Source organism: Nematolebias whitei, chromosome 22 (assembly GCF_014905685.2).
Source record: "Nematolebias whitei isolate Nwh7 chromosome 22, NemWhi1, whole genome shotgun sequence".
In the NCBI taxonomy this organism is placed as follows: Eukaryota; Metazoa; Chordata; class Actinopteri; order Cyprinodontiformes; family Rivulidae; genus Nematolebias; species Nematolebias whitei.
Genome location: NC_056519.1, coordinates 19,129,249 through 19,144,809, shown reverse-complemented (window position 1 = coordinate 19,144,809; position 15,561 = coordinate 19,129,249). Strand labels below are relative to the sequence as shown.

The following is a 15,561-nucleotide window of genomic DNA, read 5'->3' as shown; positions in this document are numbered from 1 at the left end:
AGTCAGAACCTTGAAGCAGGTGTGGTAATCAATAACTAGGACCAGGTGTGTCAATCAGAAACTTGAAGCAGGTGTGTGGTAATCAATAACTAGGACCAAGTGTGTCAATCAGAAACTTGAAGCACGTGTGGTAATCAATAACTAGGACCAAGTGTGACAATCAGCAACTTGAAGCAGGTGTGTGGTAATCAATAACTACGACCAGGTGTGTCAATCAGAAACTTGAAGCAGGTGTGGTAATCAACAACTAGGACCAAGTGTGACAATCAGAAACTTGAAGCAGGTGTGGTAATCAACAACTAGGACCAGGTGTGTCAATCCGAAACTTGAAGCAGGTGTGGTAATCAACAACTAAGACCAAGTGTGACAATCAGAAACTTGAAGCAGGTGTGGTAATCAACAACTAGGACCAAGTGTGACAATCAGAAACTTGAAGCAGGTGTGGTAATCAATAACTATGACCAGGTGTGTCAATCCGAAACTTGAAGCAGGTGTGGTAATCAATAACTATAACCAAGTATGACAATCAACTTGAAGCAAGTAATTCAGAATTTAGAAACTTGGACCAGGTGGGCAGGGAAAGCAGAAAGTGCGATTAACTGAAATAAACAAACAATATAGCAAGGTGAGCACAAAGTAAAACACAAAACAAATGGCAACAGAAGAAAAGTAATAAAGATCATAACCAAATTAAGACCAAACTTAACCAGACCAGAAAATTTTTATAGATTATGATGCCAGAAAAAATAAAAAGAACAAAAAAAAAATCCAGACTGGCAGGCTAGAGAAGGTTTCTTTAACCTGAACAAGGGTAGCAGATTGGGTGACCCTTTCTAACACAGCTTTCTTTCCCATTTTTCTCAAGTCTTTAACTTTATATTTGTCAACAGTAAAAACATTTATTTAGTTGATAATATTATGTTCTCATGTTTGCCATCACTGACATTTGTAGACACAATCCAGTAGCTTGATAAAGTGTTTCTTAAATTTTGAATATTCATCTACCAAACGCCTGTAAGCCATGACTGCCTAGCACTCATTTGCTTTCACATTAACATATTTCTATAATGTTTCATATTCCCTCAGCTTGTAACTGTGATCCGGACGGATCTCTGCAGGGCGGACTGTGTGACTCACACACAGATGTGGCTGCAGGGCTGATCTCAGGTCAGTGCCGGTGCAAAGCCAACGTTGAGGGAGAACGCTGTGATCACTGCAGACAGGGATACCATGGACTGGGAGAAATCCCTGATGGCTGCCTGCGTAAGCCACAACTACTGTACACAAGCACGGTGTGTTCAAACAGATGCATCAAATGTGCTGATGAATTGTTTCATGGTGTGTCGTGGCAGCTTGTACCTGTAACCTGCTGGGAACTGTGCCAGGAGCAAACACCTGCGATTCAGACACAGGGCAATGCTTTTGCAAACGACTTGTCAGTGGACACAACTGTGATCAGTGTCTGGTATGTCTACAAACACGATGTCAGATTCATCTGGGGTACATTTACCCATCGATATTCAATGTTTTTGTAAACAGCCGGAGCACTGGGGTCTGTCCAACGACATGGACGGTTGCAGACCCTGCAACTGTGACCAAGGAGGTGCTGTCAACAACAAGTAGGTCTAACTAAAAACAGCTGCTTTCTTTTTCCATGACTTATTTAGGTGTATACATCATGAAATGATGGCAGGTGAAGAACTCAAATGAAGGCAGAGTGGTATACATGAATGTTACATAATAAATGAACCCAATCATTGTTCTTATTTTTACATCCGTGTAGCTGTGACCCTCACTCAGGCCAGTGTATGTGCCTGGAGCATATGTTTGGACGCCGCTGCAATCAGGTCGAGTCCGGCTTCTACTTCAGCTCTCTGGATCACTATACGTATGAAGCAGAGGATGCCAAGCACGGTCCTGTGAGTGTGTAATATCCCATCAGTTTTAAAGCTGCTTCCTCCTCAGACATGTATGCTTCAGCATTCTGGATGTGCTTCTGTCTCTTAGGGCGTCACATTAGTACATCGACCTTACCCTCAGGAGAGAAGCCCCACATGGACTGGGATGGGCTTTGCTAATGTCCCTGAGGAAGGGTTTTTAGAGTTTACCATCAACAACCTCCCAGTGTCAATGGACTATGACATCCTTATACGCTATGAGCCACAGGTAAGAGACACAGTCAGGCTTTTTGCAGTTTGGTGGATATTTTCAGATATGCTTTTGTTGCCGTTTGGCGCTTTTTTCTGTTTCAACTTGTTAAGAAAGTTGTAAAAGAACTACTACATAACATTGATGCCTGTGTTTGATGACAGCTGCCGCAGCAGTGGGAGCACGTGAACGTTGGAGTGGAGCGTCCAGTCTTCTACCCTCCAAGCTACTCCAGTCACTGCAGCAGCTCTGACCAGAGCGGAGACGAGCAGTACACCTCTCTGCCACCTGGATCCAGGTAAAACACGGCTTCAGACGACTGTAAAGTCACTGATGACACACACTGATCCTGTGCTGTGTTGCAGGCATGTGCTGCTGGTGACCCCGGTGTGTTTCGAGAAAGGACTGAACTACACGATCCGTCTTTCTTTCCCATTTTACTCATCCATCAGCAGCGTCCAGAGTCCATACACTCTCATCGACTCCGTATGTTGATTTTATGGTTTTCTTTCTTCATGTTTTTCATTTATAAAGCCATCTAAGTTGTTCGTAATTAACAAACAAACTGACACCTTTCATGTTTATCCTGGATGTGCGCCACACAGTCACCTAACAAGCAGAAAAGCCCTAAACCTGCACTCTTTTATGGTTTCCTGCACCTCATTAACCCTCCACACTGCTTTAGTTGGTGTTGATGCCTCGAGTCGGACAGCTGGACATGTTTCATGGGCCAGAGGGTGAAAAAGCGTGGGATACTTTCCAGCGCTACAGATGTCTGGAAAACAGCCGGAGCATCATCAAAAGTCCCATGACGGACATCTGCGATGATTACATCTTCAGTGTGTCTGCTCTGCTTCACGGAGGAGCTATGGGTATGAAGTTATTGTTTTAAAATGAAATCAAGATTAAAAAAGGGACTTTCTCTGTTCTCGAAAAAGAGAAACCGAACATGACAAAACAGTTAACTGAACTCATAGTTACTACTACTAAAGAAGCGCAGTGTTTTGAAGCAGTCGATGATTCTCATTAAAATATTTCTAAAGTTCCGATTTTATTCCCAGCATGCCAGTGTGACCCTCACGGCTCGCTCAGCACCGTTTGCGACTCGAGTGGCGGTCAGTGCCGGTGCCGACCCAACGTGGTTGGCAGGAACTGTGACCATTGTGCTCCAGCTACTTTCCTGTTCAGCCCTGCCGGCTGCAGACGTGAGTATCAGATATCACTCCGGCTTGTGGTGTGGCGCCCGCTCTCTTCCCCCCATTAACATTGATTTCACCCCCAGCTTGTGACTGTGACTCTCTGGGCTCCATCAGCCCCTTCTGCCACGAGGCAACCGGACATTGTGAGTGTGTCCCGGGAGCCATGGGTCGTCAGTGCTCCCACTGCCTGCCAGGTTTTTGGGGCTTCCCTCAGTGTCGACCATGTCACTGTAATGGGCACAGCGAGCACTGCCACTCTCAGACTGGAGAGTGTCAGGGCTGCAGGGACTTCACTACGGGACATCACTGTGAGAGGTACGGAGTGACAACGATTAGGGAACACGCCCTTCAGTATCAGTTTTATTTAGTTTGCATGTTCCATTTCATTTGATTATGTAACTTATTTTTTCTGTATCATAATTATTTACTCTAAAAGGACACATCTCAAACTAATTTAGGGGGACTTTTTTTTATAAATCTTTATCCAGATCATTTATAGTTGCACTCAAAATACTGAAATACACATCTGATTTAATTTAATCCTCACATATGAATTATTATTTTATCCCCTACTATTAGAGATTTATGCATAAACAATGTTTAATATTTTTTGCAATAATCTCTTTCTGGCATTGTTGATGACTAAATTAAGCTGTTCTTTAATGGCATTTCCACAATTCTATAAAGGCTTCAGGGATATATTTGTTGTATTTTTGGGAGCATAAAGTTTTGAATTTTATTGACGAAGCAGTGGAAGTCAATGTTAAAGCTTCTAAAATTAGACTCTGTAAACAAGACTGGGCTCAGGAAGGAGCCCTGAGGAATTCCGCTTGAAAATGTGGCATCAAAATGAGGCAGACATTTTTGCACATTCTGTTTTTCTTATGTTTTTAACACTATATGTAACTGTATTGCTTTTCACTATTAGTGTTTAGCGTATTCTTGTATCTTAGATCATTATGTTTCTTTTGATTTATATTTTTGCTATTGTTGGATGTAACTGGGACCCTGTGTACACAATTTCGTTCCACCTCATGTACCACATGTGATGCGAATAACAATAAAGAACCTTGACCTATATAGAGTGTTTTCCAGGCCATCTATATGTCCAATTAGAGTCATGGTGTAAAAACGTAGATTTATGTTATGGCTGATTATCCTCAGTACTAGATCAAACCTAGTAGGGGTCAATTAAAAACTTTCTGACTTACTCTCCAGATGTTTGAATGACGTAACCTCATACTGTTTTTGTTTTTATCTATAGGTGTTTGAATGGTTACCATGGTGACCCAGAACTGGGTTCAGGAGACCACTGTCGTCCCTGCATGTGTCCGGACGGGCCGCGCAGTGGTCGGCAGTTTGCAGAGAGCTGTTACCTCTTAACCAGCCAGCTGGTGTGTGTGTGCAGCCACGGCTACAAAGGTGTGTATAGACAGAGTTTTTCTGATGTGTTTTGATGTCAGCAGCTTGAAAGTGTAGTTTTGTCATCACGTCTTCAGCTCACACACTCGCCACGTGTTGCAAACCCAAACAGCACTACAGTTCCCCTGTCATTATCTGTTTGGTATCTCTCCTTAGGTTCTCATGTCTGTTTTATTCCTCGTTTAGGAGCCAGATGTGACGAGTGCGCCCCCGGTTACTATGGAAACCCTCTGATTCCAGGAGGGAGATGCATGCCCTGTCAGTGCAACAACAACATTGACATGCACGACCCCCGGTCGTGTGACGCTCGCACAGGTGCCTGTCTCAAATGCCTGTACCACACGCAGGGACACGCGTGTCAGCACTGCAAAGTCGGTTACTACGGCAACGCCACCACACAGAGCTGCAGGAGTGAGTAGACATCTCTGTGCTTTCCAAATGTTCGTGCAATGAAACGTCTTGGTACGATGTGTAACAATCACCTGTCCTCCTCTGCTAAGAGTGCACGTGTTACTCAGCGGGGACGATACCTCAGGCCTGTTCGTCCCCTGATGACTGCGAGTGTGATCAGCGTACTGGACAGTGTCCCTGTCAGCCCAACGTGGTCGGCCCGAGCTGTAACCACTGTGCTCCTGATACGTGGAACATCGACAGCGGGTCGGGCTGCCAGCTCTGCGACTGCGACCTCGTCCACTCTTACGGATCCTCCTGCCATGAGGTGGGACGGACAAAACCACAAATATGGCATAAAATCACGTAAAAAAGAATACATCTATTGGACTCTTTGAGGCATTAGAGTAAGGACAAGTTTATACTTTAGCGTTACTTCCTTTCCTTTATTGGTCTTCAGGATTTGTTGTCAGAACTTCTTGAATTATAGTTTAAAGCTTTAGACGTTCGTTGCTTTTTGTTCCCATCTCAAACTGCTTTAACTGGATTTGTAACGTAGTTCAGAACATTTTCAGGCTCAAGTGTAAAGTTGGTACAGCATGGTGGATACAAACCTGACCTTCAACCATACCGACTAAAGTTCAGCTCCAAACCAGGACAGAACCTCCAAAAACTGATTACAAGAATGTTTTCTGCTTGAATGGGGGAGATGAAGAAATGAAACCGTCAGGATCTTTACGCTCCGCTGTGAAGTACAGCCAGCAGCTTTAAGTAATCACTGTCGTTTTATTCCCTCATTATGTTTAGTTGAACCGAGTCACCAAATCTTATCTGTCAACAAGCTGCTGTTGCCAAAGTTTCACTCCTCCGTGTAGAAACCAGTGAGGAAATTTTTCCCAAACTGTTCCCACTGAGAACAAACCAGCAGAGCTAAAACCGTCTACCCCACCACAGATTCTTTTGGTATACAGTACACACTCCAGCTATTAGGGAGTTGCTTCATTTTAGTTTTTTGTTCAGCTTTGTTTTACTTAAACGTGCATGTGAAGGACTGAAAAATGTGCACCCGCTCACACACACACATTCAGGTGTTTGTGTTTACTGGCTGCTCGCCAGCAGAGGAAGGAAGTCTCAGAGCCCTTTTTTCTTTCCAGAGAATAGAGTTGAATCTAACTACAAAGCTCTGAGTGAAACAAAAGCCTTGAAAAAATGTAGGAAATGTCCCGTAGCAGAACAATAAGTGTGTATTATTTTCATCTTTGGCCTGATTTGTGTTGATGGTTTCCTGCAGGTTACAGGACAGTGCGTGTGCAAACCAGGATTTGGTGGCAGGACGTGTCGGGAGTGCAAAGAGCTTTTCTGGGGAGATCCAGAGGTCAAATGTCAAGGTAGGAGTTTATCGTTCATCACAAATGTTTACAACACTCAAGAGAGAATGGATCTGTTTTGAAATGCCTCAGATACTTTGAATTTTTATGTTTAAATCTAAAGAATTTAGACTTTACCCATACAAGACAAATTATACTATGCATCCTATAGGCTAATTAAAGTGATAAAAATGGAAAATATAAGCCATTGAAACTCGAAAAAAATCTTTGTTTCTTCGTTTAAATATTTACTAAATGCGCTCAGTTTGGACCCGTGGTGCAAAAATACACAAAACCTCCAAAATAAAACTAAAATCAAACTGATTCTTTGTGGGGAAGCTCTCAGCACACAAGCGAAATAAACTGTAAATAGTTTGAGAAGGTTCAGACATGATCATACTTCACAACAAACGCCTGTACCTTTCATCATTTGCACAAAATATACAATGAACAAATCAAAGCATCTCATTTATTTAACATTTTAATAAGATGCTATGTGTTGCTCTTGTCAAGTTTGATGATCTTGTTGTGTTTTTTTGTGGCACACACGAGCTAACGGACTTCAGCGGTTTTGACAGACAACAGCATGTGAGCAGCTCTGAATCAGTAGGACGCTGCTCAGAAAGTTGTATTATCTGCCCAACAAACTTCTGAAGTTGAACCCATGCACAGTAGCTGGTTCGCCATCAGGAAAGACCAATAGAGGCTGAAAAGCAGGAAAAAAGGGCAAAGACGAGGCAGGAGAAAGGGTAAAAAAAAAATGGGAGTGACCTCGCTCATGGGAACCAGATGTTCTCTGAAGATTCCCAGGCATCCACGTTTCGTCACGGACCAACAACCAGAGATCCCAAGATTCATAATTTATTCCAGCTGTAATCCCCCCTGGTCCATAAGCTGTTAGTCCAGCTGGTTGTTGCTTCCTATCAGCACAAACGATTCATTGATGCTGCGGTTTTATGACGAACAATGTGAGAAACGAGTGGGAGGGATGAGCAGTTGGCTCCTATAGGATGATCTTAGGTGTCTAAAGTTAATATGTTTGTCTTGCTAGTTTTTTCAATTTGTTGTACGATAAAACACTATATTTTTATAGTTTGTAGCCACCATTTGACTTTACAGGTGTTATATTTGACCACGACAGAAACAAAATGTTCATCAGGATCCAGTTTGCTCCGTAGATATAAATAAATGCAGCAGAACTGTGTCTCTGCATTCTTTCTGTCTGACTCACGATGGTCCTCCGTTTGAAAGGAGGAAAGGAAATCCTCCTGTTTGTTTTTCCTGCAGTGAACTGAAGGGCTCAGCAGGACCTCCTGGGTCGAACTCACATTAAAAGTAGTTGTTTTTTTTTTACTGTAGGTGAAAGAGTTAGGGGGGAAAAATTAAATGGTTAGCAGAGGAAACATAAAAACTTTAAATTGCTGTAATCATACAAGTCTTTAAAAAGTGATATTTTAGTTTGGGGTAGTGCTAAAATCAGTCTTCTGTAATCTGGATATTTTTTTAAAACACTGACTTTATTAGAACCATGAAGATTTCTGCTAAAGTTGCTGCAATTATCATATTTATGTAGTTAATAGCTGTGATTTGCAAAACATGTTACTTATACTGATTTAGCCAAAGATAAATATCACTCTTTTCTTTAGTTCACAGTAAAACTTCAGCTTGATTCAACTCCTTCTTAATTACAGTATTTTTTTAACTATAAGTTGCTCCGGTGTATAGATCGCATCAGTCAAAAAAATGCCTCACGAAGAGGAAAAACCATATATAAGTCGCTTCGAAGTATAAGTCGCTTTTATTTAGAAGTCTATTTCACAAAGTGCAAGAACAGACATTTAATGTGAAATAGCAATAACACACAGAACATACCTGGGATCCTGAACAGGCTTAATCAACATCACAAACCAACGAGCTAACGAGCTAACAAGATAACAAGCTTGCTGCTCGATTACCGTTTTTGGGCTGCATATTTTATTACCTGCAGTTTGTATTCTGCAGAATAGGATAGTCCTGTCGCGATAAACAATAAATCAATTAATCGCATGATAAATGAAAATTATCAACCTCATTTTCGTTTATCGGCTTTATCATTTCTTCGTGTCTCTCTTTCTACTGAAGACACTGGATGACAAAAGGCTCATATCCGGTGCTCTTCACTGACCCCTCCCTTTCTCTTTAAAATCTGTTTTAACCATCCAAATCGCATTTTTGGATCATTAAAAGCAGCTAAACTGAGAATCTAAGCTACAAGCTAAGCTAACAGGCTGACCTCGGGAATAAACTTCCGTCTTGTTGAGCTCCAAAATTCACGGTTGAAACCCGTGCCTTTGTGCAAAAAGTTGTTTTTCTCTGCAAAAAGAAGCAGAGAACTTGTTTACTAGCTTTGTTTGAAAAATGCTATGCTAAAGAGCTCAAATCACCAAGCATCTGCCATGTCAGCCCATGTCACGTCAAAGACCCTCCCTCCCATTTTTCTTAAAGAGACACGCTGCTCAACTATCCATCCTTTGGTTCAAACAGTCTTATACTGCCATCAAGTGGTCAAAAAAGGTACTACACTCCAAACAAATCAACATTTCTTCTAAAATTTGACAATTACTTATTGTTAAATTTCAAACAATATTATCGTTTATTGCAATAATTTCTGAGACAATTAATCGGCCAAGCAAAATTTGTTATCATGACGGGCCTAGAATAGGATTTTCTTTTGGGGGGCATTTTACTTGTTTTAAGTTTTTCTCAGTTGTCTCTAAGTGAATGTTTGTGGGAGGGGGGGGGGAGTTAGCGGTAGAGGAACAGCATATAGTTGTCAAAAGCCTGGAGGGCACTCTCGTGGCTGCAAATAATGATTATTCTTTGCTTCATGTCAGTATGAATGAACATTTAACACGTCAGTCAAAAATTGCGTCATGAATACGAAAAAAGTAAATAAGTCGCTTCGGGCTATAAGTCGCAGGACTGGTCAAACTATGAAAAAAGTGTGACTTATAGTCTGGAAAATACGGTATCTGTCTGTCAATTAGGTCATTTTAGTTTCATTTTAGTTTTATTTTTGTTTTTACTTAAGCAAGAAAATCTCATTAAGATACTTCATCTCCTCTTTAAGGGAGTACTGATTAGGATGGAGGCAAAGAAACAAACTCTACATATTTTTCTACCAGACAAAAATTAATAAAATCATCAACAACTGTCCTTCAATGCTGTTTTTACAAAAAATATAAGCATAAATAAAGTGTTTGAAGGCATTTTGAAGTCTATTTCAGCTGTAAAAGCTCTTCTTTGTTTTCTTTCCCACTGTTTCCAGCTTGTCAGTGTGACCCGCGGGGAATCTCCAGTGAGCAGTGTGACCGAGCCACAGGTCAGTGTACCTGTGTGGAGGGTGTTTCAGGAAGACAGTGCAACGAATGTGCCAGGGGCTACCTGGGTGACTTCCCCCTCTGTGAACCATGTCACAAGTGTTTCGATGTGTGGGACCCGGTGGTTAGCGAGCTGACAGATCAAACTCGACGCCTGGAGGCCCAAGTGACGGAGCTGCTGACCAATGGGGTGACGGAGCCGTACAAAGAGTTGGTCAGCAGCTTGGAGAGAAACGCCAAGGCTGTGAAAGAGATAATAGCGAACAGGACCGCCTCAGTGAAACTGGAACAGATTCAGGATCTGACGCATCAGATCACGTACGTATGCAAACACCGAGGCCAGCTCTGACTGTGTGCACATGCTTCTTTACTGCCGTCTCATTGTATTTTCAGTGGTTTGATGTCTTATTTCAACGGAAAGTTAAATACGACCGAGGATATCTTGAACTTTCTCCACGGTGACGTCAACGTCACGGACACAAGACTTGATGAACTGACTGATGAGGCCAACAAGCTGGAGCAAAACGTTCAAGAGCTGAAGCAGCAGGTCCACGACGCCAAGAACTCCAACATCTACGGTGAGAGATTAAAACCAAGAGAATATATCTAGTTCCGTTTTTGTTTCTGTTTGTTAAGTTGACATTTGATCAATTTTACAATAGTTCAAGTAATTTATTTTCATTTCAGATATTTATAACCTTTTGGCCTTTAAAAAAGTGTAAAATGGGCATACCACAAGGTTCTGTTTTAGGACCACTGCTCTTCTGCCTGTATATTAATGGAAAGTTGTGTTCAGTGTCAAATGTATGCCGACAAAACTGCCATGTATATTACTGTACTGCAAAAACACCACAACAGGCCAAAGAGGTGCTGAACAGGCAAATGGTGAGGGTGCCACAGTGGTTTAAAAATTAATTTTTGCATCTAAATTGAACAAAAGCGTTTTGATGTGCTTTACAATGAGATGCAAAGTGTGCAATCATTTTGAGTGGCGATTGATCGGAGGGAAATTCCAAAACAGGATGAGGTTGATGAGGGAAGTTTGTTCATAATTAAACAAAGGCCTCAAAGATTAAATGTTGGGAGATTTGGTTGTGTAACAATGTGGCTTTACATATACAGTCAATCTGGGTCTCTTACAGAGTAACACTTCAAAAACACTAACAATCACGACAGTTCAGTTTCAATTGCAGACTTTTGCCTCTTCATGTTAAAATATTTGGCCTTTATTTTTGATTGCTACCCCAAATTTGAGCATCAGATTTGTAAAATGCTCTGAACTACGAAGACTAATCTTTATTGATCAGTTTTAAAGTTACATTGTGTTTGTACAATCGAGCTACAGCAGCTTTGATCAAAAGGGGGGCAGTTAATATCGGCTGTAAACCAGCAAAGTTGAAAACTTTAGATAAGCTATTTGTTTCATGCAAAAAGTATGAACATAATTAAACAAAAGCTAAATGTAATGTGTAAAAATAATGCTCAAACCATAAATTGGAGCCAATAAAATGAAGAGACCTAAAACAATCAAAAATAAAATGCCCCACTTTCAATGCTACTTTCTTTTATAAATTAACTCCTATTTTATGCTTTCCAGGAGCCATTAGCACTGTTTCTACAGCGCACTCAGAGTCCAGAATGGCAGAGCAGCGCTCCAATGCTTCAACCAGCGATCCTGGCAACACGGTGGAGCAGTCGGCCGCAGTAAGGAAAACCACAGAGGAAAAACTGATCAGCAGTCAGAAAGAATTTGATCGGAAACACCAACAAAACGAACAGAAGCTGGACAGACTGTCCAAAGAGCTGGATACATTTGACCTGTCCCCTCTTAGTGAGAAGGTGAGAAACTCATAAAACACAAAACGTTACGAGATAAAGGTTCCTTAACCTCATCTTGTCACTTTCATTATATTCTGGTGTTTTATAAAGATGTGTGGAAGTGCAGCTGAAGGTGAAGACTGCCCCCCCTGCGGTGGACTGGGTTGTGTCAGGGAGGATGGAGCGCCTCAGTGTGGAGGAGAGGGTTGCAGCGGTCTGGTCACCGTTTCTAAAACTGTTCTCAAATCAGCCCAGAACCTGGACCAGAAGATCCAAGAGGCCATGCAGGATGTGGACAAGCTCTCCAGGATGGTAAGTGGACACCTTCATTGTTTAGAAGCAGTTTTAAATCAGGTAGATGTGAGCAAATGTATGGACCCGTTTGTGGTCAGGTGTGGGATGCCAACATCCGTGCAAATGAGGCGAAGGCCAAAGCCATGGAGGTGATGATCAAAGCCAACCACAGCAAAGAGAGAGTCGAAGAGAGCAACAATCAGCTCCGCAACCTCTTCAAGGAGATACGAGACCTTCTGTCCAGTGAGTGCTTCTCAGACTGACGCTGTCCAGCTCAATGCAGTCCACTTCTGTTTAAGCTTGAAATCGCTTCACTGTGTCGTTTGCTCTGTTGGCGATCATCCAGACGACAAGGTCGACGCGGATGTGATCGAGGCGGTGGCCAACGAGGTGCTGGCTCTGGAGATGCCAAAGTCGGCAGAAAAACTGCAGGAGCTGACAAACGAGATCCGAGAGAAGGTCAGCTCTCTGACCAGCGTGGAGACGATCCTCAGCCAGAGCGCCGAGGACATCGTGGCTGCGGAGCTGCTGCTGACGCAGGCCAAGGCTGCCAGGTAACTCTCGTTTCTTAGATTTGTTTCCAAGAAAACAGACTTTCTTCTCATCTTCTAATGTAGAGCAATGGATTTTCTGAAGGGTTAGCTTTAATTCTGACCTATAAATAATTCAAAACTTGTTAAGCATAAGATCTTGTTTTAATGTAGATTTAGCTCCTATTTAGATAAAGTCCTAAATCAGGCTCTGAGCTTGGATATTGGGAGTAAAAACCAGTAATCCTGACCACATAATGTGAGAAACAAATACCATATTTTTCGCTGTACAAGTCAATTTTTTTTGCATAAATTTGTAAGTCCTGCGACTTATACACTGAAGCGACTAATTATGTTTTTTCCCCATATTTCTAACCCAATTTTTGGCTGAGATTTGACATAAAAAATATTCAACATTACCATTTGCAGCTAGAGGGCCCTCGAGCTATATGGCATGCCAAGTGCCTCGTTAATAGGTAAAAGTGGCTATTAATGAGACACTTGGCTTGCCATACCAAGCCACCTTCGTCTCGCTCTGGAACTCCTGGAGCAAACGTCAAATCAGCTGCATTTCGTCGTGTCACCCCGGCGAAATGCAGCCGATTTGACCGTTAAAGTGCATTTATTAAGGAAAAGTTCAACTGAGACACACCTTTTGCTATAATGTCGAGCAAACAAATAATTGTTTTTAAGTGTTAATCTTGTTAAATTCTTGTTAAAGTCCTCCTGCGTGTGCTCCCACAGCCTCCATTTTGGCAGCCGATTAATATTTAGCACAACACCGGCCTACGTTTCCGGGTTGTCAGCGGTGACGCATAATAGACGCATGTGGCGAAGCGACTTATTTATTTTTTTCCCCACTTTATTAGACATATTTGGACTGGTGTGGCTTATACAGCGGAAATTACAGTAATTACCATACCACACCATTTTATTTATAGAGCACTTAAAACAGCGACAAGGCCAACCAAAGTGCTGTACAGACAGAACAACAGGTAACACACAAAGCAAAGTTAAGCAAATTAAACACGTTGTATAGAATAATACAATATCAAAATGAATGGAAACAACCCGACCTTCAGAAAACCTGAGGAACTGTTGATCAAGACCACTTCAAATGATTGCAAGAACGTGTGGCTGCTTGGAAGCTAAATATATAGAAGTGAGGTGAATAAAGTTCATTTTCCGACCACTAGTGAGGAGGCGTCAAACATAAAAGAGACAGCGGAGGCGGTGAAGGCTGCCCTGGATGAGACTGAGCGCGCTCAGAGCACCGCCTTGGACGCCGTCCGACTGGCTCAGTCCAACATTGAAGGAACTCGGACCCTGCTGAACTCTGTGAGTTTGACCCAGAAACGATCATGCTCTAAACTTAATCTGCGTCAAATGTTCCGTGTTTTGAGGAAAGTTTGCGTGCAGGCTGTTTAAAATGTTTTTATGGCCGTTTGTTAGGTTGAGTCGGAGACGTCCAAGTCGGAGCTGAAGCTCAGTAACACCACGGGTCAGCTGGTGCAGCTGGAGCGAGAGGTCAGCCTGCTGAGGCAGAACATCCTGGAGATGAACCAGCAGGTGGAAAAGACTGAGCGGATCACGGAACAGGCCAGACAGAACGCCGAGGCGGCGCAGCAGGTCACCCATCAACAGATCGCTTTCTCTGATCACCACCTGCAGCTCATGCGTGAAGCTTAGACCGCTTCTCCACTTCCACTCTCAGCAGCGCTGCGCTTTTATTGTCCACAGGACTTTGACGATAAGGTGAAAGATCAGTTTGAGGAGGTGGAGGTGCAAGTGGCAGATAAAGGGGAGTCGGTGTTGCAGGCAAGAAAGAGAGCAGATGAACTGCAGCAGGAAGCCACAGAGCTGCTGGAGCAGAGCAGCATTAAGCTGCAGAGACTCGAAGGTGAGTGAAAAGAAACGAAATCCTAACTGGAGGAACTGCGTTTTCTGTCAAAATGGCCGCTGAGTGCTGAGTGACTGCTGAAATGTGTTAAAGAATGAATTGTTGACGTTAAAACAAGCAACACAGAAGCTAAAATCAGTGAAACGGTTAAAAAAAAAAAAAGCTCATATACAAAAACTTAGCTAGAAGCTAACATTTGCAAACCCTTAGCTAAAAACTAAATGTAGCTAAACTGTAGCTCAACTTAAGACAGTAGCTGGAATGGAGAAAATTAGACAAAAATAGTTATAAGTCAAAGAAGAATGTTTTTTGAAGAATTAAAGCGTTTCTAACGTATTTCCATAGGGAAGTTTTATAAATAAATAAAAAAGTGAAGTAATTCAAACAAGTATGTTATGAACACTAAAAGTCATAGCACACTCCTCTCAACTGAGCTGAACCTTTTTTATTCATGAATTGTAAATAAATAAATAAATGAAATGAATTTAAAAAAGCACGCAGCAATAGCTTGATTGCAAAAACGTCCCGATATTTAAATAAATATACTAGAAATGGAAAGCACCAGTGGGATTGTGGGAACACAACTAATCACTGAAGTCATACAAGTTCGTCATCAGCATCATCCGCACAAAACAATACTTGAATAAGCAGCTGTCAGTTCCACGTTTAATATTTGTTTTGCAGAGTTGGAGCACTCCTACGAGGCCAACCAGGCCATCCTGGAGAACAAAGCTGTAGATCTGGCTGAGCTGGAGGAAACCGCTCGCCGCATCCTGGACGAGATCAGCCGCAAAGTGACTCAGTACATCTCCTGTCAGTATTAAAAGCTTCACCGGCTGGGAGGTTACAATATTCTGAGTTTACTGCTCCATTTTATGCCTGATGAAACAAAACACTAATATATTTAACGTCGTCAGTGCCAAAGTTTGGCTGCCAGAGACCCTTCAAGTGTCCTTAAGGAAACCACTAAAAGCCAGTGTGACCTCAAACCAAGAATGTGGGGAAATGTAAAAATTCTGCTTCAATAAATGACTGAAACCACAGTTTAACGGAACTAATGTGATGAAAGCATCATTGTACCTAAGAGGCCTAAATATATTACTCATGAATGGTGCTGTGATTTTTTTTTACAAA

General features: G+C 42.1%; 1 protein-coding gene across 1 annotated transcript in view; it reads left to right on the top strand.

Annotated features, from left to right (window-relative positions):
- Nucleotides 1–15,561, top strand: part of lamb1b (laminin, beta 1b) — a 29,625-nt gene extending 14,064 nt beyond the window's left edge. Inside the window, 24 exon segments of the mRNA XM_037695719.1 lie at nt 1,087–1,263; nt 1,353–1,465; nt 1,540–1,619; nt 1,784–1,919; nt 2,008–2,166; nt 2,313–2,446; nt 2,514–2,634; nt 2,834–3,020; nt 3,210–3,353; nt 3,431–3,662; nt 4,612–4,769; nt 4,956–5,180; nt 5,270–5,487; nt 6,451–6,547; nt 9,834–10,203; nt 10,279–10,463; nt 11,483–11,724; nt 11,815–12,015; nt 12,096–12,240; nt 12,344–12,551; nt 13,724–13,865; nt 13,980–14,156; nt 14,268–14,427; nt 15,112–15,561. Coding sequence (XP_037551647.1) covers nt 1,087–1,263; nt 1,353–1,465; nt 1,540–1,619; nt 1,784–1,919; nt 2,008–2,166; nt 2,313–2,446; nt 2,514–2,634; nt 2,834–3,020; nt 3,210–3,353; nt 3,431–3,662; nt 4,612–4,769; nt 4,956–5,180; nt 5,270–5,487; nt 6,451–6,547; nt 9,834–10,203; nt 10,279–10,463; nt 11,483–11,724; nt 11,815–12,015; nt 12,096–12,240; nt 12,344–12,551; nt 13,724–13,865; nt 13,980–14,156; nt 14,268–14,427; nt 15,112–15,251 — 4,151 coding nt within the window. The 3' untranslated portion in view covers nt 15,252–15,561.